Source organism: Stegostoma tigrinum, chromosome 23 (genome assembly GCF_030684315.1).
Source record: "Stegostoma tigrinum isolate sSteTig4 chromosome 23, sSteTig4.hap1, whole genome shotgun sequence".
Taxonomy (NCBI): Eukaryota; Metazoa; Chordata; class Chondrichthyes; order Orectolobiformes; family Stegostomatidae; genus Stegostoma; species Stegostoma tigrinum.
The window spans coordinates 21,546,866-21,571,409 of NC_081376.1; the positions used below are offsets into that span (position 1 = coordinate 21,546,866).

General features: G+C 39.6%; 1 protein-coding gene across 3 annotated transcripts in view; it reads left to right on the plus strand.

Moving 5' to 3' along the window:
- Positions 1 to 24,474, plus strand: part of prkcba (protein kinase C, beta a) — a 270,274-nt gene extending 245,800 nt beyond the window's left edge. For 2 of the 3 annotated variants that reach the window (XM_059653983.1, XM_059653985.1), the window contains 2 exons: positions 1,338 to 1,478; positions 5,130 to 6,127. In XM_059653983.1, coding sequence (XP_059509966.1) covers positions 1,338 to 1,478; positions 5,130 to 5,288 — 300 coding nt within the window. In that variant the 3' untranslated portion in view covers positions 5,289 to 6,127. Of the gene's footprint in view, positions 1 to 1,337; positions 1,479 to 5,129; positions 6,128 to 21,704 lie in introns of those variants that run through there. The other variant, XM_059653984.1, reaches the window with a different exon arrangement.
- Positions 24,475 to 24,544: the final 70 nt, after the last annotated feature.

The following is a 24,544-nucleotide window of genomic DNA, read 5'->3' on the forward strand; positions in this document are numbered from 1 at the left end:
GATCCTTGGAAAATAGGCGACAGGTTTGGATAGAGGATCTGGATTGGCGCAGGCTTGGAGGGCTGAAGGGACTGTTCCTGTGCTGTAATTTTCTTGGTTCTTTGTTCTATGTCAGAAACTTACAGCCAGACCTTCCCAGAGAGAAACTAGGAAACATCACTTACGCAGCTCTAAATATTTGGAACACTTTTCTGCAAATGGAATTTGATGTTAGATTACCTATTAATTTTAAAACAGTTATCAATAGATTTTTGTTAACCAATTGTATTGACAAATATGGGATAAATGTTGGTGTCGAGACTAAGTTGCAGATCAGTTATGATCTTATTAAATGGCAGAATAGGTTCTAAAAGCTAACTAGACTATTCCACTTCCTACGATGTTCCAAAGTCCTTTACTACCAATTAAATCCTTTAAGTAGTGACAGTGATAATGTGAGAAATGTGACAACCAGTTTATGCACAGCAGGTTCCCAAATGAGAGCTCTTCATCCACCACATTTTCAGGAAAAGAACTCCAAAGACTCATGGCCTTTAGAGAATAAATTTTCTCTCATTGTTGTGAGCTGGGCTACCCTTATTTTTAAACAGTGACCCCTAAATTCTTGATTCCCCCAACTTGTCAGGACTCCTCAGGATCTTAAATGTTTCAATCATTTGCTCCTCATTCTTCTAAACTCCAGTGGCAACAAGCCTGGTCTGTCCTACCTTTACTTATAAACCTTCTCTGAACTGCTTCCATTTACATCCTTCCTCAAATAAGGAGATCAATACTGTATACAGTACACCAGATATAGACTCACCCTGTGTAACTGAAGAAAGATTTCTCTATCTGAATATTCAATCTCTGCTCCACAATAAATGGTAGCTTTTTTAAGCTTTATAAATTACTTGCTGTACTTGCATACTAAACTTTTGTGATTCATACAGATCCTTGTACATCACAGAGTTTTATCATTGCCAGTTTGTTTGTCTTTAATGATTTTGCCTGAGTGATAAATATTGATCAGGACTGTAAAGAGAATGCTGTTGCTCTTCTTTTAAATATTCCTATCGGATCTTTTATGCCTGCCTGAGAGGGTAAATGGGTCTTTGATTTAATTTCTCGGCCAAAGGGCCATTAATGAAGAATGACAATGTGCTACAACAACATTATTTTATGGTTTTCAATTGGAAATGGTTTTCCAATTGAATGATAGAGGTGAAATTCTTTAGTTCGAAATGATTAGGTGGCATGTTTGAGAATGTAAACTTTTCTTATTTTGTTTGAAGGAGCTAAGACTAGTGAAATGGTTGATTTCACCTGTGTTTATTTTGTGACGTATTTTATGATTGTAGCTTTTAACAAAGCATCCAGCCAAACGCCTGGGGTGTGGGCCTGAGGGCGAGCGAGACATCAAGGAGCACGCATTTTTCCGATGGATTGATTGGGAAAAGTTGGAACGCATGGAGATTCAGCCTCCCTTCAAACCAAAGGCAGTAAGTTGTTTTTAGATGACCCTCCCCACACACTATTGAAGAGGAAGGTGCTGCATGTGTTAAAACAGTTGAGCCCTTGTTTAAGAGTAGCAAAACCAGAAATAATTGTTGAATAGCATTCCTGGGTCTCTCAGGGTTACTTTACTATTCCCATTTACAGTTTTCCCTATACAAATAAACATCCAGTGTAGATTCCCCTGTAATCTTAAGCAGACTCTCCGACAGGAATGAACCTGATAACCATACTGTGATAATTCCGCTTCCTGATGCTGTCCTATGTACAATTTCTGTGTAAGTCAAACCAGAGATTTAACCAGCACTTATAAAATGCTTGACAAGAGTGAGCACTGGAGCAAAGTCTGGCTTACTAGTATTTGTTATTTTATGGAATTTTATACTTTATTGTCGTGGTTTGTGATTTCCTCGAATCTCCTCAGCTTAGACATTAGAGCTTTCAAGGTTAACAGAAACCTGAGTCTGCAACTTGTGACCACAGAATCCTCCTGTGAGGATGAGGTTTTATATTTCAGTCCTTTACAAAACAGTGCAATTGTCTTACAGAAATTAAATTACAAAATATGTTTTAAAATAGTTCATGATTTTTGGGGGAGTGCAAGAAGTGGAGAGTTCTGGAGACAATCTGATTATAAAATAGAATTGAATCACTAAATAGGGTGAAATCTATATAACATTTCAATATTCTTTTGGAATGTTCAGCCAAATGATTACCAAAGATTCACAATGATACATTATCTGAAGTTTCATATTAACTCTCATTGCCCTTATTGAAAATGTTGCAGCAACAATGACTAATATCAGCCCAGCACTCAGAACATTACATTTAGAACAGCTGTCACTGAATTTCGATCTCCTTGTTACAGGCTTCCTGACTGTGTTGAATATATGTGTATGTGTTAGGATTACCAACTTTATGGATATATACATGGCGATTTCATCACATGACCTCTCATTGCCAACCACCCTATCATTCACAGTCATATCTCCCCATCTCCAATACTTTGATAATTAATAAATAGAAGTATTCAAATGTAAAATATTTGTCTTCTGGATTTGTCCCAGTGCTATCCAGGAATATTAATCTTTAATTTACGGAGGTTCCAGGAGAATCTAAAGAATCCGTAGCCTTTGTGTGTGTCTTGAGGAGTAATTTTCTAAATAGACCCTGGCAGTAAAGAACATCACCCATCACCAGCTGCTTCTTAATATGTGCTGGCAGGAGTGAAATCGTCAACTCACACTTGAACAGTGTAAAGTTGTATATGCATCTTTACCATTTACCTGTTTCTTGAATGTGTGTGTGTGTGTGTGTGTGTGTGTGTGTGTGTGTGTGTGTGTGTGTGAGAGAATATGTCTGGGTTTGTGTGTGTGTGTGCTTGTGTGTGTGAGTGAGATCTCTCTTTATGCCTTGGTGATATGATTAGATTGGAAGACAGCAGACAGAATTAAACATGACAGGTTTAAAGGAAAACAAAGGAAAGTGGAGGCTGTGGGAAACAGGAGAGATTTGGATGAGAGGAGCCAGAGATAGAGACAGAGACAAGAGTAGCTGGGCTGAGGGGAGATAAAGCAATTTAAACAATAAAAAATGCATAAGAAGTATATATAGAGAGAGAGAGAGCAAAGCAAATGGGATGAGAAATATACGGGGTGGGGGTAAAGGCTTTATATAGTATGATCTAACGGTTTCAGCACAAAAGAAGGACATTCAGCCCATCAGGTCTATGCTACAAGGTCAATTCACCCAGGTGTACTCCCCATAGCCCTGAACCTTTATTGTTTCAGATAATAATCCAACTCCCTATCTTATGAACATATATCCACCACAGTCACACGTGGTGAGGTGATGGCCAAGTGGTATTATTGCTGGACTATTATTCCAGAGACACAGACAGTGTTCTGGGGAGTCCTGCCATGGCAGAAGGTGGAATTTGAATTCAATAAAATATCTGGAATTAAAAATCTAATGATGACTGTGAATCGATTGTCAGGAAAAACCTCCTGGTTCACTAATATCCCTTAGGTTATCACCTGGTCTGGCCTACTTGGGACTCCAGACCCAAAGCAATGTGATTGACTCTCAACTGCCCTCTGGGTGGGTAGTAAATGCTGCCTCATCCCGTGAATGAATAAAGGGAAGAAAAATGCAGTGCCTTTGAGATCCTAACCACTTGCTACAGAACAGAGGTTTCTTCTCATGTTGCCGTGCTTCAATTGCCAATTGCCTTAGATCTGTGTTCTGTGGTTCTCAATCATTCAACCAGTTGAAACAATTGCTTCCTGTCTACTTGGTTCAATCCTTCATGATTTTGAATACCTCCTTCAAATCTCCTTTCAACTTTCTCTTCTTGAAAAAGAACTGTTCCAACCTCCCCAACAATTAACTGAAGTTCCTCATCATTAAGCCATTCTTGTGAATCATTTCTGTTCCCTCTCAAATGCCTTTGCATCCTTCTTAAAGGGCAGTACCTAGTACTCGATTGGATTCTCCAGTTGAGACTGAGCCATTATTTCATACAAGTCAAACAGAGCTTCTCTGCTATTACCTTATTTTGAGGGATGAGTTATATCTAATAGTGATTATTTTGGTGAGGAACACACATGTCTGAGGAGCACATTCATTGCATGTGGGAAACTGTGTTTTATATTTTTAATTTTTTATACAGTTGGGCTCTTGCTTCATGCACATTTAACCATATTTATTGGTTACAATTGCAGATATGATCAGCTGACCTTTCTGCCACCTACACTCCCAGCTGCATGATCATGGCCTTCTGTTACCCCATTTCCCACCTATTTTTCGGTAAATTGTTCAGTCAATCCCACTGCCCATCCACTGTGAGTTTTCAGTTAATCTGCTCCAAGTATCTGTGCAAATCTCAACTCCCTCCCCTTTCTGCACAATCTGTAATTCTGTTGTGTTTTGCCTGGGCCTCAGCCTGAGAAGCCAAGGCACTCAGTCACTGTCCCAGAAAAGGCACCCCAGCCCAGTTCATTCCCGGGGTCGGGGGCTTAATTTCCCTATCCATTGAACCCTTATCCACTTCCCACAAGTCTTGGGCCACTGAAATACAAACAGAAAGCACTCGACATCTTCAGGTCAGGCAGAATATTTGAATGGTGAAAGTGTTAGTGTTTACAGGTGACTAGCAATAATCCTCGGAACCGCTGACTGGTAAGTCCTTATACAGATCCTGAGGAGAGGGTGGGAATATTGACTTGCCCTATCCTCTAACACGGAGAATGATCAGGAGACCAGGGTTCTGAAGATCAGGGGCAGTGGGTAGGTCCGGCAGACAGTGAGTCAGGCAGGGCGTCCTTCAGATGGATTGGGGTATGAGTGGACAAACAGCTCTAGGGGCTGAATAGTATCTTGATCTCGTGCTGCACCTTTAAAGGGCTGAATGGCCTGTTTTTTTTCTGTTCAGATGAAGCGGGGAAAGGGGGTAAACGAAAAGGGGATTGCCAGGTTGGTCAGCATGAGATAGTGAGAGAAGAGTGCTTGTTAGAAAGCTGTGGCATCTGTCTCCCTTGCATTACTCACCGTCCAGAATTGGTTTGTTTTACAGAACTAACCCATTTATAAATCCACGGCACTCCATCCCATCACCCTCTTTCTTTCTCCTCCCACAGTGCGGGCGCAACGCTGAGAACTTCGACCGATTTTTCACCCGTCATCCGCCAGTCTTAACTCCACCTGACCAAGAGGTCATCATGAATATTGACCAGGCAGAATTCGAGGGGTTCTCTTTTATTAACACGGAGTTTGTCAAGCCTGAGATTACATGTTAAACAGTGCCTGGGGAGGAATGGGGAGGAAAGGAGAGGGGGGAGGATCACAGTAGAGACCCTTGTTCCGGGTTGTGCAGCATGTTCAGAGGCTGTTAACTGTTCCGTGGTGTTTGCTTTGCAAATCTCTCAAAGCGTGTTGGGAACGCGTTTTTTCTTTCATCCATCACTTCATTACACAGCGAGACACAGTGCACACAGCAGCTGCTGACCAGTTCACATCGCAGGTGCTTCCCTATATAGTAGCTCTGTATGAAGATGCTTTGCAAAATGATTTGCTGCCTTGATTGCCAAAAGCTGTTATATAGTTCATTAACTGCCTCAAGCCAGTGACTTTTCCCTCGCTCGACTACAAAGTACAGAGGTAACCCCTTGGTCCCTGCAGAGTGAGACCTGGTGTGACATCGCAAAAGCGGGCTCCTGAACGTTTCCTCTGCTCGGTGTTTCTGTCTGTGGCCGTGTGTGAGGACACCCTTCGTCAGTGGGTTCTAGGATGTCAATCTCAGCTATTCCAAAAACAAGTGTCAAAAAATGAAGTTCTTTCTCAATGTTTGACTGCCCACATAATGTGATCCTGGTGGCTGACGTGTTCTTTGAATCGAAAATTGTGTCTGTAAAATCTGCTCAGTTCTAGAAGTGATTGTGACTGTCGCGTATATCCTGTTAGTGCGAACCAGTAACTTCTCCCTCTCTGAGCTGAATGATCATTTGAAGGCCAGCCTTTCCTCTCCTAACCTGGCCTGACTCTTCGTGAATCTTTCTGGAGGGCGTGAGGCATGTTTAAATTGATAATGAAACCTTGCAACACATTTTAAAAAGAAATAAATTGATGCATGACTGTGGTTTTGTAGTGTGTTGCTAACAACGCCTGCAGTTGATGTGCCAAACATTTTATTTCCAGTACTGATATACAATAAAGAAAATCGCACCCAAAGGAAAAAAAAACTCAGCATCACTGTAGTCACATGTTTAACAACTGCATCTATTTTTCTATTCAGATGTTTTTTTCTATAATATAGTGCTGGTCCAGGAAGGAATGTTAATTAAATCTATCTAAAATTGACACTGAGTGCTTATCAGAGGCACCCAGTCCTATCAAACTCGAACAGGTCACCCCACTGACACATTGGTTTCAGGCTGTTACACAGTTACTGAATTTTAATCCTCCCACCCCCAATCCTACAAACAAAATTACAAAATGCATCAGCCAACCAAGAAATCCTGTGCTATAAAGGTATAAATAGAATGCAGCTGTAAGCAGAAAAGTACTGACAATTCCAAATAACCCTCTGTAACCCTTACCCCACTGAATGGTTAACAAATCTGCATTATCACAAAATAATATTTACCATAGAATCGTACAGCATGGAAACAGATCATTCGGTCCGACTAATCCACACCAACCGTGTTCCCAAACTAAACTAGCCCCACCTGCCTGTGTTTGGACCATTCACCTCCAAACCTTTTCTATTTGTGAGCTTTTCCAAGTGTCTTGTAAATGTTCTGACTGTACCTGTATCCACCACTTCCTCTGGCAGTTCATCCTGCACATAAACCACTTATATGTGAAAAACCTTGCCCCTCAGGTCCTTTTTAAATCTTTCTCCTCGCACTTTACCAATATGCTCCCTAGTTTTGCACTCCCCCGCCTTAGGGAAAAGACCCTTGCTCTTTATCTTATCTGTGCCCCACATGATTTTATAAGCCTGTATAAGGTCACTCCTCAATCTCCTACGCTCCAGTGGAAAAAAGTCCCAGCCTATCCAGACTGTTATTATAACTCAAAGCCTCCATTCCTAGCAGTACCCTGGTAAATCTTTTCTGAGCCTTCACCAGTTTGATAATATCCTTCCTATAGCAGGGCAGCCAGAACTGCACACTGTACTCCAGAAGAGGTCTTACTGGTATCCTGTACAACCGGACCATGACGTCCCAACTCTAGTACCCAAAGGTCTGAACAATGAAGGCAAGCATGCTAAATACTTTCTTAAGCACCCTGTCTACATGTAATGCAAATTTAAAAGAATTATGTACCTGAGCCCCTAGGTCTCTCTGTTCTACAACACTACCCAGGGCCCCGCCATCAGTTGTATAAATCCTGCCCCTGTTTGTTTTACCAAAATGCAGTACCTCTCATTTATCCAAATTGAACTCCATCTGCCACTCCTTAGCCCATTGACCCAGTGCTCTGTGAAATAACAGCAAATCTCCACGCTTATGCCAAGAATAGCTGAATAAACAGCATCTGCACTGTTGTACAGTAAGAAGACATTATTCTGCTGAATAAGTAATGTTTAAGGGTAGATTTTCAGGTCTTGAATCACTCATGAACTCCACATCAAAACAAAATCACATGCAATAACAGAACAACTGATGACAGTGAGCAAAGCAGAAATCATTCACCTGACATAACTCACTGAGCTGCGCTATTGAGCTCTCCATTGCCTGGAATACCTCTGGCTATCTAGAATATACAAAACAAATGCTGTTCCTTGCCTGGCATGTGACATGTCATTGATCTCGTTTCCTGTGCATGCCAATATTCTTTTAAAGGAGTGGGTGGAAAAGTAATATCATCGCAGTTTGATGGTATTTTAATAATATATTCAGTTTCACCCCTCTCTCAGTCTCAAATAATTGAAGTTACATCCCACTGTCAGTAAAGCTTAATAAGCAAGCTCTAAAACAAAGAAGTGGTATCAAAAAGAACTAGACAGTGCTGCAGGAAGTGAATTTAAAGAAGTAAAGGCATATAAACAGAAGGGGAGTTATAGAGATGGAAGAAGCAATGCAGACATCACAGAGTGATAGAAAAGGGTAGAAATGAGCATAGAGTCAGGTTTAAAAAAAACAAAAATGTCAGGAAAGAAATGTTTAGCAAAAATAACATATTTTGTTCTGTTAATTCCCTCTTGCTGTCAAGAATAGTGTGTGATAATTTATCCAGGAGCAGTTTGTAGAGATTTTAAAAAATTCAAAATGAAAGTCCCTTTTCTCTTAAATTCATGCAGTATGCTTCAATTTCCTAATCACGGTAAGATCCTGTAGGTTGGCATTCTGAAGAGAGGGCTAGATTCCAGAGTTGGAACAGAGCAGTGAATAATGCAATGAATTTTCAGCCTGGCATCATGGACACAGTAGGGTACTGAAGAGACAGTGATCCTGGAATTCAGCACAGAAGATGCACACTTTATAGAAAACTCCAGCTGATGGATCTACTCAAAGGTGTAACTGCATGGACCTCCCAGAAACGATGCCTAATGCAGTTCAGGTTCAGTGGATTTACTTTATCTGAGTGATCATGTCTGCTCCTTGAGAATTCACAGTCAGCATCTGAGCACGTAGTGGTATTAAAATGTAAGAAATCTGATGCACATAATGCAAAATATCGCTGCCAAAAATAATTTATAACACTGAAAGAAACCATTCAGTAATCCCATCTAACTAATGCAAATACCTCACCTGGAGCTTCTCACTAAAATTTCATTTCCCTGTACTTTCCATTATCCTTTTATATGTTTCCTTTTCACATACATCTCCCATTCATTGGTTGCTTATGGTAAGTCAATCCCTACTAATAGCATTTTCTTTGTGAAAAGCATTCTTCAAACATCCACTTTCATTCTTCTAATGATAACCATTTTCTGTGCCTTTGTTATGAATTCAATGTAATCTGTCACTATTTACTTTTCCAAAGCCTTTTATAATATTCTACTGAATATGTGGCACTTTGTTAACATCGTGAACCTTCATTCTGATGTCATGCCACCACCCACTAATATATCATTCAAATATAAAATACATTAAGATTATCAGAACATGCTTCTCAATAATCTCACAATACAATAGATTTTAGTAAATGTGCTACAAATGTGACAGTTAATACACCCTCATACTGATGTAGTACGGTCCCTTACTTAAAATGTACAATATCAATTGTATCTTGTTACTCAGTTCACTATTAATAGGTACATTATCAACTATTTCTCACATTTATGTACTGTATTTTTCTGTTACCTTGAATTGCTATTCAAGTTGCACGTTATAACTCATCTTTTATACAATATTATTTTGTTATACTTAATTTGTTGTTTAATGTGTATTTTACCAATCATTTGTAGTTACATGCGTACATTATTCTCTGTTTCTTAGTTTATATTGTTATTCAAGTTTATTGTTATTCAGTACATGAGTTTGATTTTTTCCCCTGTATAAAATATTAATTCTTCCCGATGCATCTTTATTGTGTGTATGTTATCATTCTTCCCTGTCATTCATTGTATGCAGTACTATTTCTTGTTCCATAGTATGTACATTTGTAATCACTTCCTATTACTCCATTTGTATTGTTATTTTATGTACATAATGGGCCATTTCATGTTTTTAAAGTGTGCACAGTTTTAATTATTTAGTGTTGTTTAGTTTGTATTGTTAGCCAATGTAATTGATATCAAGGGTATCTGTGCCTGATTTGGTTTGATGAGTCTCCCCCTCAGGATATTCAGTGTTGACAGTATAAATCATTTTAATAACACTTATGTATTATAATTCTGTTTGTTTTATTTCCTTATATGCCCAGCATGCACGGCAGGAATGTCTCTTGCTGCCCAGCATACACAGAACAAATTGCATTCCTTAGCAGGGTAGAATGCATAATTATGTTCCCATACCAAGGAAGCAATTTATTGTCTAACCCAGCATTAATTGCAAGAATGGATCACCAATTAAAAATGCAGAAGATAAATCATCCCTTTTACTTAGCATGCATTGCGTGAAGATTGTCCTTCATAAATTTACTAAGGGATTGCCTCGCTTGCTTTTCCTGAATTTTTATAGCCTCCCTTCTATCACACATCTATCAATCCCTCTTCTAATGATATGAGAAAAGATTAAATGCCCCAAACCTACAGTAAATCACTTCCTCTCCATAAGAAGCAATGCATCAGTAACTTTACTACTCTACTATTGAGCCAATGAATGCTCTATCTTGCAATGGATAATGCAGTGAAATGCTTGCCAGTCTCCACTGTTGGAAACAGAGCTTCTGGTCTATATATGTTCAGGTCTCTGATCTGTATGTGTTGAACTCTTTAGTCTGTATATGCTAAGGCCTCTGGTCTGGTCTGTGTTTGTTGAGATACCTGTTCAATAGTTCTCAACATGTCTGCTCCATATTTCGTGGCTTCTTTTGACTGTATTGATTGCTGTCTCTGGTCTACATATGCTGAAATTTCTGGCCTGAATATTTTGGAATCTTTGACCAGCATATATTGAAGTCTGTGTTTCTGTGGGTAGGTGGTCTGCATATGTTAGGAGATTCTGTCTGGACATCATGAAATCGTTATTCTTTGTATGTTAAGACATCTGGATTATCTTGTGAATTCTCTGTCTGTACTGTGGTCGCTGTTGCATATATTTTGGCATTTCTGTGTAGTGTATGTAGAGACCCCAGCCCTAAGTATCTTGGCACCTCTGGGCTGTATATTCTTGCAGTCTATATATGTAGAGATCCTTGGTAAGTATACTTTGAGGCTTCATCTGTGTAGATGTTGAGATCTTTGGTCTGTATCGTTTAGATCTGTGTAACTTGAAGTCTCCAGTCTGTGTGTTTTGGTTGTCTGGCCAGTTATGTTTTGAAATTTCAGTCGTTTACATCTTACAGTGTCTGGGATGTATGTTTTGGGGTCTCAGGCCTGTCCGTCTTTGATAAATATGTGTTAAGATCTTTGACTTGTAAATCTTTGGGTGTCTGGTGTATGTTGATGTCTTTCATTTGTTTAGTGGTATCTCTTAGGCTGTGTGGCCCACATATCTCAAAGGTTTTAGGCTGTGCTTCTTAATATTTCTGTTCTATATATGTTGTTGTCTCTGGTCCATATATTTTGGGGCATACAGTCTATGTATGTTGTGTTCTCTGGTGTGTGATGTGTTGAAGGTTCCCATTGAGAACTGGTGTTCTCACTTGGACAGAAACATCAACTGGCTTTAACTTTGATTTGTGTTTTCATGTAGTTTATTATTAAGAAGGGGTGAAATAGTTTTATTACATTTCTGATTCTGAGAGAGGTCCGGGGTTGTCAGAAAATTTATTTTCATGCAATTCAATGGTGACTTTTGAAACTGTTGAGGTGAATTGGTCAGTATCTTAGAAACAAAGGTAGATGAGAAAAGAAGGAGCTGTTGCCCAGCAACAAGGTATTGTATCACGCAGAGAAACAGAGGCAGAAACAAAAACAGAATTTGCTGGAAAAACTCAACAGGTCTGGTAGTATCTGTGAAGAGACAGCAAAGTTAACATTTCAAGTCCAGTATCCGATTTCAGAAAGACAGAACCATGTAGAAAGAGAGAGAGAACACATTCAGAAAACAACAAATAATGACAGCAGCTTTGTAGTTACACATCTCCAGAACAGTCTGGGAAGAAACAAAACAATACTTGAGTGGCTTAATGCCTGTAAGAGACAACCTCCAGAAACACTCAACTTTGGAAGAGGAGTGTAAAGAACCCATGTTAAAAAACGAGTGAGCTGTGTTAGCCCTTTGTTTAAGGGTCTAAGGAAGAAACATTAAGTAAATAGTATAAGTGAATATAGATTTTTGCTGCAAAGAAAGCATGCCAACTGAACAGGGAACTTTAAAGTGGAAAGGAAATGATCCTTTATTGAACTTTGAGTATCTGTAAGATTGTTCCTGATGGCTATGAGGCTGAATCTTTAGCTCTGATATTTGTAATAAGACCTTTTCAAATAATTCTTACCTAGTATAACGCAGTTCAGGATTTTGTTCTTTTGTGTAATAAACTTTGATGTTCTTTTATTAAAAGTATTTTGGCAGCTTCTTATGGATATAGTTAGTGACTGACCAGCCTAGTAAAATTATAAAGTAAAACATATGGTCCATCAAGCCAGGTTTAACTCAGGGATCCAACTTGTTCAATAATAACATCAGCTAGGATCATAACAATACTTGTCAGTGTTGCTGGTCTATATGTTTTGGGAACTCAGGTCTGGATATCTTGGAATCTATGGTCTATATAATTCAAGATTTTGGGTATGTATCTTTTGGTTTACTCCAGTCTGTATTTCATGGTGTCTCTGGTCTATATTTCTTGGATTGCCTTTATGTGTATCTGAGGTCTGTGTATTTTGTGATGTCTTGATCATATATCTTTTGGTCTCCTCAATATATGTTGAGCTGTCAGGTATGTATCTCTTGCTGTCTGGTGTGTATATCTATTAGGTTTGTATACCTTTAGTGCATAGCTCTTAAAATGTCCACTCCCTACATCTTGAGTATCTAATCTATCTATGTCTGTGTTTAGATCTGTGCTGTGCACATGTTGAGATCTTTGGTTTGTTCCTTGTGCAGTTCATGGTCTCTATTTATTAAGTTCTTTGGCCCACTTAGATATATATTTAAGGTTTTGAAGTCGATATGTATTTATACACTGTTTCAAAGCTGTATCTTTACCATCTTTTGATAGTAAGGAATGGTAAGTACTGCTAAAAAAAGGACACATTTTATTGAAACCTTATGCTTGCATTCAACAGGACATAGAACAAAACAAAACAGTACAGCACAGTGACAGGCAGTTTAGCCCACTATGTCTGTGCTGACCATGATGCTATTCTGAACTAATCCAATCTGTCTGCCCGTGGGACTATACCTGTCTTCCTTGCCTGTTCATTGGTCTGTCTAAATGCCTCTCAAACGTTGGTGTTGTATCTGCTTATACCACCTCTCCTGGCAGTGTTTTCCAGCCACCTACCACCCTCTGCCTGAAAAAAAAACCTGCCTTGTATATCTCCTTTAAACTTTCTACCTCTCACTTTAAACCAATTTCCCCTCGCATTTGACATTTCCACCCTGGAAAATGACTCCGACTATCCGCGCCTGTCATAATTTTAAGTACTTACATTAGGTCACCCCCTCAGGCTCCAATGATGCAGCGAAAACATGCCAAGTTTTATATCTCATGCATTGCAATCCAGGCAACATCCTGATAACCCTCTTCTGCACCCTGTCCCAAGCCTCCACATCTTTCCAAAATCTGGTTATCGGAACTGCACATTGTACTCCAAATGTAGCTTAACTAAAGTTACATACAGCTGGAACATGACTTGCTAACTTTTATACTTAGTGCCCCAACCAAAGAAGGCAAGCATGCCATATACCTTCTTTACCACTTTACCACTTTATCCACTTGTGTTGCCATTTCTGGGGAGTTCTGGACCCGCATCCTAAGATCTCTCTGTATATCAGTGCTCTTAAGGGTCCTGCTATTTACTGTCTACTTTCCTCTTCCATTTGTCCTCCCAAAATATATCGCCTCACATGTCTCTGGATTAAACTCCATCTGCCATTCCTCCACCCAATTTTCCAAGTGACTAGTATCCTGCTGACAATCTTTCTAACTAACCACAACTCCACCAATTTCCACATAATCTACAAACTTATTAATCAGACCACCTACATTTTCATCCAAACCATTGATATAAATTACAAACTGATGTCCCAGCACTGATCATTGTAGGACACAATTGATCACAGACCTCCAGTCAGAAAAGCACCCCTCCACCAACTACACTCTGACTAAGCCACTTTTGTATCCAACTTATCAACTCATCGTGGATCCCATGTGACTTGATCTTCTAGACTAGTCTATCATGAGGGATCTTGTCAAATGCTTTGGTAAAGTCCATGTAGACATATACCACTGCCCTAACTTCATCAACCATTTTCGTCACTTTCTCAAAAAACTCAATCAAATTTGTGAGGCAGACCTTCTGTGCACAAAGCCATGCTGACTATTGTTAATAAGTCCATTCTTTTAATATGCGACTAATTCTGTCCTTAAGAATCTTCTCCAGTAATTTCCCTATCACTGATGTAAAGCTCACCAGCCTATAATTTCCCAGATCAAACAAAGGAACAACTTTAGCTATTCTCCAGTCTTCCAGGGCCTCACCTGTGGTTAAAGAAGATACAGAGATCCCTGTCAGGGCCCCATCAATCTCCTCCCTTGCCTTCCTCCTGAGATAGATTCTATCAGGCCCTGAGGACTTAGCTACCTTAATGTTTTTCAAGACGCCCAACACCACCTCCTCCTTAATATCAACATGTCCTAGAATATCAACATGCCCTAGAATATCAACGTACCCCTCCTTAAACTTACCATCATCTGGCCCTTCTGTTTGGTGAGTACTAATGCAAAGTACTCATTAAGAACCTCACCTACTTCCTCTGGCTCCATACATAAATTGCCTCCTTTGTCCTTGAAAGGACCTGCCTTCTCCCTAGATGCCCTCTTGCTACTAATATACTTATAAAATGCCTTGGGATTCTCCATAATCCTACTTGCCAAGAATATTTTGTAGCCTCCTTTAGCCGTCCTAATTTCTTGTTTTGCAATAATACAAATTTGAGCAGAAAATGGTCATTTATACTGCACGAGAGGAGGCTGCTGCTTGGTTGGAAAGTAGAGTCTGATTTTGATTTTTGTGTTTTTTTTCAACATGGGATATAGTTGTCATTGGCTGGGCCAGCCCATATCTAGTAGCCCTTGAAGAGGCAATGGTGAGCTGCCTGTTGAACCATTGCAGTCCGTGTGTTGTAGATGGAACCATAATGGCATTGAGGAGGGGATCGGGACCAGGTTCTAGGATTTTGACCCAGTGACACTGAAGGAATAGTGATATATTTCCAGATAATGATAGTCAGTGGCTTGGAGAGGATCTTGCAGGTAGTGGTGTTCCCATGTATCTGCTGCCCTTGTCTTTCAAGATGGTCGTGTTTGTGGATTTGGAAGATTATTTCTAAGGAGCGATGGTGAATTTCTACAGTATGTTCTATAGATGGTACACCTTCTGCTAGTGAGCATTGGTGGTGGATGGAGTAAGTGTTTATAGATTAGTGCCATTCAAAGAGGCAGCTTTGTCCTGGATGGTGTCATGCTTTCAGACTGCACTAATCCATGCAAAGTTGCAGTAGTCCATCACATTGCTGACTTGTGCCTTGTAAATGGTAGACAGGCTTTGGGGAGTCAGGCAGTAAATTACCCTCTGCAGGATTCGGACCTGCTCTTATAGCCACAATATTTATATAGCTAGTGCGATTCAGATGCTGGTCTTTGGTAGCCCCAGGATGTTGACAGTAGAAGATGCAATGCTTGTTGTATCATTGAATTTCAACAGGAGATGGTTAGATTCTCTCATGTTGGAAATGGCCATTGTGTTACACTCAAGTGACATGTATGTTTCTTGCCACATGTCAACCCAAACTGTGATTTATTCAGGTCTTGCTGCATTTGTATATAGACTGTTTTTAGTATCTGTGGAGTTTGTGGATGATACTGAAAACTTTGTGTAATGATCAATGAATATTTCTGCTTCCGATCTTATAATGGAGAGAAGATGATTGATGAAAGATCTGATCATGGCTCCTCCAAGTGCCTTTATTTGCTCATGGCATTGCCCTGAGAAATGAACCAAAAAATTACTGTCACCAATTTTGTTGAATTGAAATAGGCATGGGGTTGGTACATGTGTTTTCATGTACATGACAATCTTAAATTTGTTGTCAGTGTAATTCCTCACATATTTAGGATTGTCCAGCAAATTTCCAATTGCTGAATCACAACTAATGTTAGGCACCATGTTGTGTGAGTTTTTTTTTAAGTGGCAGATTATTGGGTGCATCAATATCTTCTTTCTTATGCACAGTGGAAGGCATATGCTGTTTCATATGCAGTCAGTTACTGGAATGCAAGTTGTAATTTCCTGATGACTGTTTCAACTGAACAAAGTAGATGACAGCCATTCACTGGTGCATTTCTCAGGGCAATCAACCTCCCTAGTTTAAAATTAAAACAAAGCGTGGAGGGTAATCAGCATTAATGGTGTGTTCTCCATCGCAATGCCTCTAACAAGCAGATCCACATTCATCTCATAAGGTATAAATGATGGTTCCCCCTGAAATTGTGTTCTTGTGAAATGTCCTGATGAATGCAAAACAAACAAAAACTGTGACAGAGTCTCTTTTTTTTGCAATAATGAAGTTCTATAATTTTAGGTCTTTTATCTGTATATCTTGGGTAACTGTTATGTATATCTTTGGGGTCTCCAGTCAACATACCTTGAGATCTTAGGTTTGTGTACCTTACTGGCTTCTATCTATAATTTTGTGTTGTCTGGTCTCAACATCTTGTCTCTGAACTATAAAATTGGATTATCTGGTCTGTATATCTTTGTTTGACTAGTCTGTATAAACAAGATCTCTGATGTTTATATGTTGAAGTTTCTGGGCTGTGCATATCAAAATCTTTCATTTATATATCCTTGGAGTATGTGGTCTGTATATGTTCAATTCTGTGGTCTACAAATGAGATCTCTGAACTGTGTATGTTGACGTTTTTAGCCAGTACAATTTTGAGTTGCTCATTTTTCTCCTCTACCTGTTGAGGCATCAGATCGTATGTGTTGAGGTTTATGTCTGCACATGTTGAAAAACATAGGTTGTATTTCTACAGGTCACTCCCTTTTTTATGTTGAGGTCTGTGATCTGTATCTAATGGAATTTTTGCTCTGCACTATTTGGGATCATGTTTTGTGTGTCTTGGAATCTCTGTTCCATAAATATTGTCTGTATTTCTCAGGGTGTCTGATCTAAATTTCTTGAAGGTCCAAGGTCTGTACATCTTGATGTTTCTGGTCTGTATATTTTGTGGAATTAAGTCTATTTTTGTTGAGATTTCTGTTCTGTACTTCCAAAGATTTTATGAAATTATGTCTTTGATTTTTCTGTGTTGAGGTATGGCAGTGAATCTTAGGATTTGAGGTATCGAATCTCTACATCATGGTGTGTCTAGTCTATCTCTCTGTGGTCTCTGATCTGTGTTTCCAGGGGTCTTTATGTTGATGTTTCTGATCTTTAATTCTGTGTATAGTCTGGATGTTTTTTCTGTATATGTTGGCTATACATCTTGGCAACTCTGGTCTGTATGTCTGGAATCTCTGAACTCTATTTGTTGAGATGACTGAGCTGTATTATGAGCTAATCTCTAATCTGTATATTTTGGATTTTTTGCTCTGTCTTTCTCATGTCTGGTCTATGTTGATATTTATTGTCTGTATATTGGTGACTGTATATTATAGTTTGAGAGTCTCCATAATTTTGAGAAAATTTTGAGGTCTCTGGTCTGTATATCTTGTGTCCTCTGGGGTGTATTGTGCGTGTTGCCTGGTTTGTATATATTGGAATGTGTAAGGGCTCTTACGATGCAGTGGTCTCCCTATCTCTGGACCTGGAGGCCTTGGCTCAAGTCCTGCTTCAGTGATGCATAATAACATCTTTAAACAGGTTAATTAGAAAGAATCTATATTCAATGTCTAGTAGTTTATATATGTTGAGTGGTTAGTTCTTTATCTTTTAACATTCTAGTGTGGATTTCTTGATTCAGCTAAAAGAGCATAAGACTTTAAAACCTTGGAAAAGAAGTAGGCTATTTGGACTCAGTCTGCTCACCACGCAATAAGATCATAGCTGATATGATAATCCTCAGCTCCACTTTCCTGCCTTTTCCCAATAACACTTGATTTCCTTACTAATTAAAAATCTATCTCAGCCGTGAACATATTTAATGACTTGGCCTAGTGAGCCTGCTGCATTAAGGAATTCAGAAGATCCACTAACTTCTGAGAGAAGAAATTCCTCCCATCTTAAATGAGTGGCCCCTTACTCCAAGATTATGCCCTGTGGTCCTAGACTTTTCCCCAAAGGGAAACAACCTCTCAGTGTCTGCCCTGTCGAGGGCTCCCTAAGAACTTTAAATGTTTTCAAGAAGGTTGCCTCTTATTGTTTTAAACTCCTGTGGGTACAGCTTAATTTACTCAACTTCTGCTTGTAAGAAAATCCCTTCAGGCCTGAGATCAACCTGGTGAACCTTCACTGGACTGTCTCCAATGCCAGTAAATTTTTCCTTAGATGAGGGGATCAAACTGTACATGTTGTCTCAGGTCTGTATTTCTTGGTGTCTCTGATCTATATCTCCTCGATGCATTGTTAATTATAAGTTCATGCTCGTGTCATTGATCTATGTCCGTTAACAGATTCTAAAACGTTACTGTAGCCTGTATGGTCTATTGTTGAAAGCATTAGTCTCCACTTATTGTGATTTTGTTTTTCTTAAAGGTTGTGTTCCTCTTCTCTCAGGTCTCTTTGTGTGTTTTTGCTAGGAGTCTTATTAGGCTGTATTTATGCGCATTCTTTGGTTTGTGTTTGTCAGATGATTTCTGATCTGTAATTTCAAGTTACGGCCCTGTTTGATTTTTGTTTATTCAAAGTCTTCCCAGTTTGTTTTTATTTTGAGGCTAGCTGTTTTGTGACCCCTTTAGGCTCAGATCTTGTGTGTCTGTTTGGTAGCAGATTTTCTAATTTGTGTGATTTGGGAATTTCTTTGTTTTGTATTTTTGGGATCTTCAGTCCGGGTTGATTTGTGTTTTTCTCTGGTCAGTTATTCTTTGGGGTAGTATTTGATGTGTGATTTCCATTCTGTTTTCCTGGATCTGTTGGGAAGCCCATATTCCTGTTTTTGAAAGCATTAGTAAGTTACTAGCAGGGATTACTTTTACATGCCCTTGATTAACGGAAAATAGAGCCTCCAAAAACCACCCAAACACCTCCATTAGTGTGATCAGTTTCTTGTGAAGAACAATTTTTCATTTTATTGGAGTTATCTAATCTGTGTTGATTAAGCTCCTGTTCTATTAGTTCCTGTAGTTTGTGCGTATCAGAGGCCCTTCTAATTTTATTGTGGCGTCTACTCTTTGTAGACAATATGTTTGAAAAAGTTTCTATAATGTAAATACTGAGGACTCGGACTGGGTTTATTAATTATAGTCTATGTTCATTGAGGGCTGCAATCTTTAAAATTAGGTACAATGCTTGTTTGTATTTTGGGGGCTTAATGTATATTTGTTGTAAGCTCTGATGTCCATTTCTTAAGGATTCTGATCTGTATTTTGTGTGGCTCCTGATTGTCGTAAATTTTGAAATGTCTGGTCTTTACCTGATAAGTGCATGATTATTTATTTGGGCTCATCTAATCTGGACTATTGTTGTTTTGCGATTGTCCTGATATTTCCTTCTTGAAGGCTATAGTCTTCCTTCATAACCATCTTTCTGGTGTCTGCTAATTTAAGCTTTTTTTTAATCTGTACTTACTCTGGCAAGTTGCATTAATTAGACACTCAAGTCTATTTTGAATTATAGGCTCTATTCTGTGTTTGCCATATGTATGTCTGTGGCAACTATTCATTGCAGTGTCACTCCAGCTTGTGTACGTTCGGGCTTTCTATGGTCTGTCTTTGTTAGGGTGTGTTCAGTCTATTTTTGTTAGGCTATAACTGGCCCACATCCATTAACGACCTACGTGGTCAGAAGTGAACATTCTGCCCAGAAGGCGATAGGATTCTGCTCGCAATAAAGATTGAATGCTGATCACTGCGAAACCCCACTTTCCCAAGTAAGCATTCCACCTGGGTCTAATCTATTTTTAATGGTGCCCAATCTTTATATCTCCGTAATATCTACTCTGTGCTCATTATAGCACATTGCTATGGGAAATTTCAGTTTGTTTTTAATTGCTTATTTGATTATTTTTTTATTATAATCGGTGATATTGGGGCTGGGAAGTTCTCTCCCCAATCAATATTGAGGATCCCTTCTGTCCTTGGGGACTGTACTGTCTTCTGTTCCTGGGAACATCACTCGTCTGTGTTTATTTAGGATCTGTATTCTGTATCCGTGCATTAGGGTCCATGCATTTTGAAATGGCCTGAACCTGTAAAAACAAGGTCCCAGGCCTGTTGTATGACCCTTATTCCACCAGCTCTTCAAGCAGAGCCGCAGAATGGGTCACACCAAGAGCTGCATTTAGGGCAAGAAGTACAGCAGCCCAGGTAAGTGAATAATTTAAAGTTTTTTTTCTGGACAGGAGTAGAACAACAATTTGATCTTTCATCACCTCCCTTAAGAAATGATCCCCATTTAAAATTCCCTTTCTGAGAAAATGTGTTTCCAATGCTGTTGTCAGATAAAGCAGATGTTGGTCAGTGAGGGTGGAGGTGAACTGGTTCCAGTTACAAAGTTCAGGCAGGGAAATTTCTCCTTTCTGCTTCATAGTCAGTGATGCAGCATGATTCTTAGTACCAGAACCAATAACATTTCCAGTTATAGATCCATGGCAACCCATTGAAAAATTTGTTAATGTTTATTTTTGCCAGTTTCTGGTGTGTGATATTTTGAAATGTCTGGTCTTTACCTGATAAGTGGAAGTCCCACATAGTCACATTACCCATTACCAACTTATGTACATTCCTAATACCCCAGTATTATTCCCTGGGAGACGGATTACCCAGAACCCGCTGGCATACAGACCCAGTAGCATTCCCTGAAGAGACAGTTTGCCCACTCTCTGCTCTCAAACAGAGCCAGTACCCCAGTTGGTACTGAGGAAGGGTCACTGGACCTGAAATGCTAACTCTGATTTCTCTACACAGATGTTCCCAGACCTGCTGAGCTTTTCCAGCAATTTCTATTTTTGTGTCAATACCGCATGTTGCCCCCAGAAAGTCTCATGTCTGGGTGTTGCCTCATAATTATTCATATTATCCCCGTCTCTTGCTTCTAACCAATGATGTGACCCCACTGCTGCCTCTGGATGGCTCAAGACAGACCCATCACCCTAGTATCCCTCCCAATATGACCTGATCCACTTGGGGGGGTACGGGGTTGGTGGCTTGTGGTTGGTGGCAGCCTCTGGTGTTAAGCTGTTTGATGCTGAACTGTCCTCAGGATATTGGACTCAGTGGAGGGTGGGACTGTGCACAATCAGCTATATATGCTTTCAGGTTAATGTGAATTATCAGAGGCTTCCACCAAATGCAGGAAAAACATCACTTGAACAAAATGACAGGACAGATGTATTGGTTATCTATATTGTGGAGAACCTGGCTTGCAATTTTTGTAAGTGTTCATCTAAGCTGGATAAATGATGATTTTGGATATTTCTCCATCAGTGCTGTCAAGGTTGTGCTGAGACAGAGGGTAATCGCTCCCTAAGGTCATGGGACAGAGTCACTCACAGTGCAGTTTGACGTTGTCCTTTTGTTTCAGTATCGCTTTGTAGTGAGTCTGGCGATCCCCTTGTCTGGAGATCCATGCTAGATGTTCATTTAAGCAAGTTCATGCTGCTCCCACTACCATGGGAGCTCCTGCAGTGTTGAGACTGCAAAGTCTCCAACTCTCGTCACTGAGGGATAGATTGTAGAAAGAATTACACTATTAGCTGACAGCTGTGAAATATGTTGCCAAACCCTGAAGCACATGTACTAAAAACAAAATCTTTTCACTTCCTGACAGAAAAATCACAGAGACACCGGCAACTTTGACCGTGAATTCACCCGGCAACCTGTGGAGCTCACCCCCACCGACAAACTTTTCATCATGAACCTGGATCAGAATGAATTTGCAGGATTTTCCTACATCAATCCTGAATTTGTTATTCAGGTCTAAGGAATACATGAAGGCTCATTTCTATAAACCCCCGTTGTATTTTTAGACTGAAACAGAACACAATTTCGAGTATTGATCTTCCTTCATCTAGGTCCCCGGTTCAAATGAGGTTTGAAACAGGGCTACTGTTCATTGTATGACCTGCGTCAGGAGATGTGGTAAAGCAAACACTTTAGCTTGCACTCTGACCTGTTTCTGACCCTAAATCCAAACAAAGCGGGACAGAGGAAACGGGCCAGTGATCAGGGCTTGCCAATGACTATAACTAATGAGGGAAAGGAGAAAACTCGATCTATTTTGGCCACATTGGGACTTGAGCTAGGTCAATGGCACAACATTGCAGGAGTGCCGCACTGTCAGAGTCACCAAGTAGGTGTGTACCTAAAGCGTTGTTCTCCCAATCTGGATGACTATTGAAACTGGAATCAGAGAATTGTTTTGGAAGGATCTTGAAATAAATCTGCCCAAAATTCAGGGGTAGGGGTGTGGTGCTTAACTGATTTAGACAAAAATCTCTGTGCTTGAAAGCATGACCCATGGGCCCACCTGTGAGTGGGGCCTCCTCATTCACATGGAAACAGTGAGACCCATTGGGGGGTTGCCAGCTATTTCATGGGTATCGTAGTGTTGGATTTCACACTGCTGTGCAATTTTATGAGTGGACTTCAAACAGAGATTAGGCACTTTATTTGCACATGCACAAGTCTGATGGCTGTCTCAGACCTGAGCCCCCGGACGCTGCACGAATATAACATCTGGCACACTTAGCTGAGACTGGGTACTTCCTGTCAGCCGCACTGCTGAGGGAGGGTTTTAAATTATGTTCACTATATCCCACAAGGCACAAGGAAGTTGAAAGCATTATTGGCATTTTCAGAACAAAATTTGGCATTCGCTTAGAGAGCTATAATCGATCAATCACAAACATTCAATCTAACATGCGCTTCACACTTGCTGTTAGCATTCTATTTACTTTATGTCACATATCAGCCACCATATAGTGATGATTGCCTCCCCATAAATCAGAATTGAAGTAGCAAACAGAAGAAATAAAGTACTGGAAATACATTGCCTGGCTTATATGATCATGATCCTTTGATTCATCAAGGCCCAATGTTGTGGAAGATCCACCAGAACCAGAATCTCAGTTTTTTTGCTGTGCGGAAAAAGGCCCTTCCGCCCATCATGTCTGCACTGGTTATCAAACGTCCATCCATTCTAATCCTATTTTCCAGTGCTTGACCCATAGCCTTGTAGAAATCTTGTACACACCTCATGAGTAGCTTGCACCTGAATGTGGGCCTCCTGGCTCAGAGGTATGAACACTACGTATGAACAACAGCCTTAAAAGTAATCTCCATATGCCATGGTCAGATTTGAACACTTCTCCAGAGCCAGTGGCTTTTTATGTTTTGGCATTTCAAGTGCTCGTACAAATACTTCTTCAATATTTTGAAGATTCCTGCCTCTACTACACTTTTAGGCAGTGAATTACAAATATTCACAGCCCCCAGGTGAGAAAAGTTTCCACAAATCCCCTCTAAACCTGCTGGTCCTTACATTAAAACTGTGCCCACCAAGTGACTCCTCTACCAAGGAGTAATGATTCTCCCTATCTACCACGTCTGTGCCACTCATAACTTTTCTACATCTCAGCATAAGGGAGTTTACATAACTTATAGTTGTCCGCTTTCACTCTGCTCCTGTATTATGATTTTTTTCCTCTAAGATGCTAACTCTGTCCTCTGGCACTTACCATACCTGGGTGTCACACCTTTACACTTTAAAATACATGTACTGTTAGTTGAACTGCTTCCTTCCTCTGGTTACATCTCATTGGCCTACCCTGACCATGTGGCAAAGTATCTCCTCTGTTATCTTTCATTAACTCCCAGTACTGTTGAGCCAATTAAGAGAAACAACTCAAGCATTAAGATATTTTCTGTGAGAACTTTTTCACACAATTTTGCAACTTATTATTTTGATTTGATCTAACTTTCCAACTTTGGGATTTAATTCATTATGTTACTGGACTGGAATCCAGTGTTTACAACTTACAATGCAGTTTTAAGCCAAATTCTTCCATCAGTCCCATCCTAAACCTTGGACTGGGGCAGGTTTATTGGTAGAGATTTTCAGCTGTTGACGTAATATAGTTGACTTGTTGAAAATTTCACAATCTTTAAAGCTTAACAGCTGATATCCATGTGTGGCTCTTGGTGAAAATAATGAGAAAATTCAAGGAACATTAATTTGCTGGGATTTAATATTAAGGACAGCTTTGGGATGAAAATCAGGGGGAAAAGAAACAGGGATGGGACAAGCTTAATGATGGATGAGCTCAGTCTCAAACAAGTCACACCTTTTTATTAAAAAAAGTGTCTTCCATTTTATGGATGTAAATGTTTTCTATTCAGTCACATTTCATGGAATGTAATGTACCTTGTGACGTCTATGCATCTTTTTTTCACAGGATCACATTGTGTCCGTACAGTTGATTACAAAATAAATTAATGTGTTGTAAAGCTTGCCAAAAAATCCAAAAAAGTATTGCAATAATTACTGAATGATTTAATATGCATGACTTTTGTGTATAGGTCTGTGTTGTTGGCAGATGTTCATGCACGAGAGTTTCCAAACTGTTGATTTGTTCCGTCTTGAACAAGTAAATAAAACTTTTTAATTAA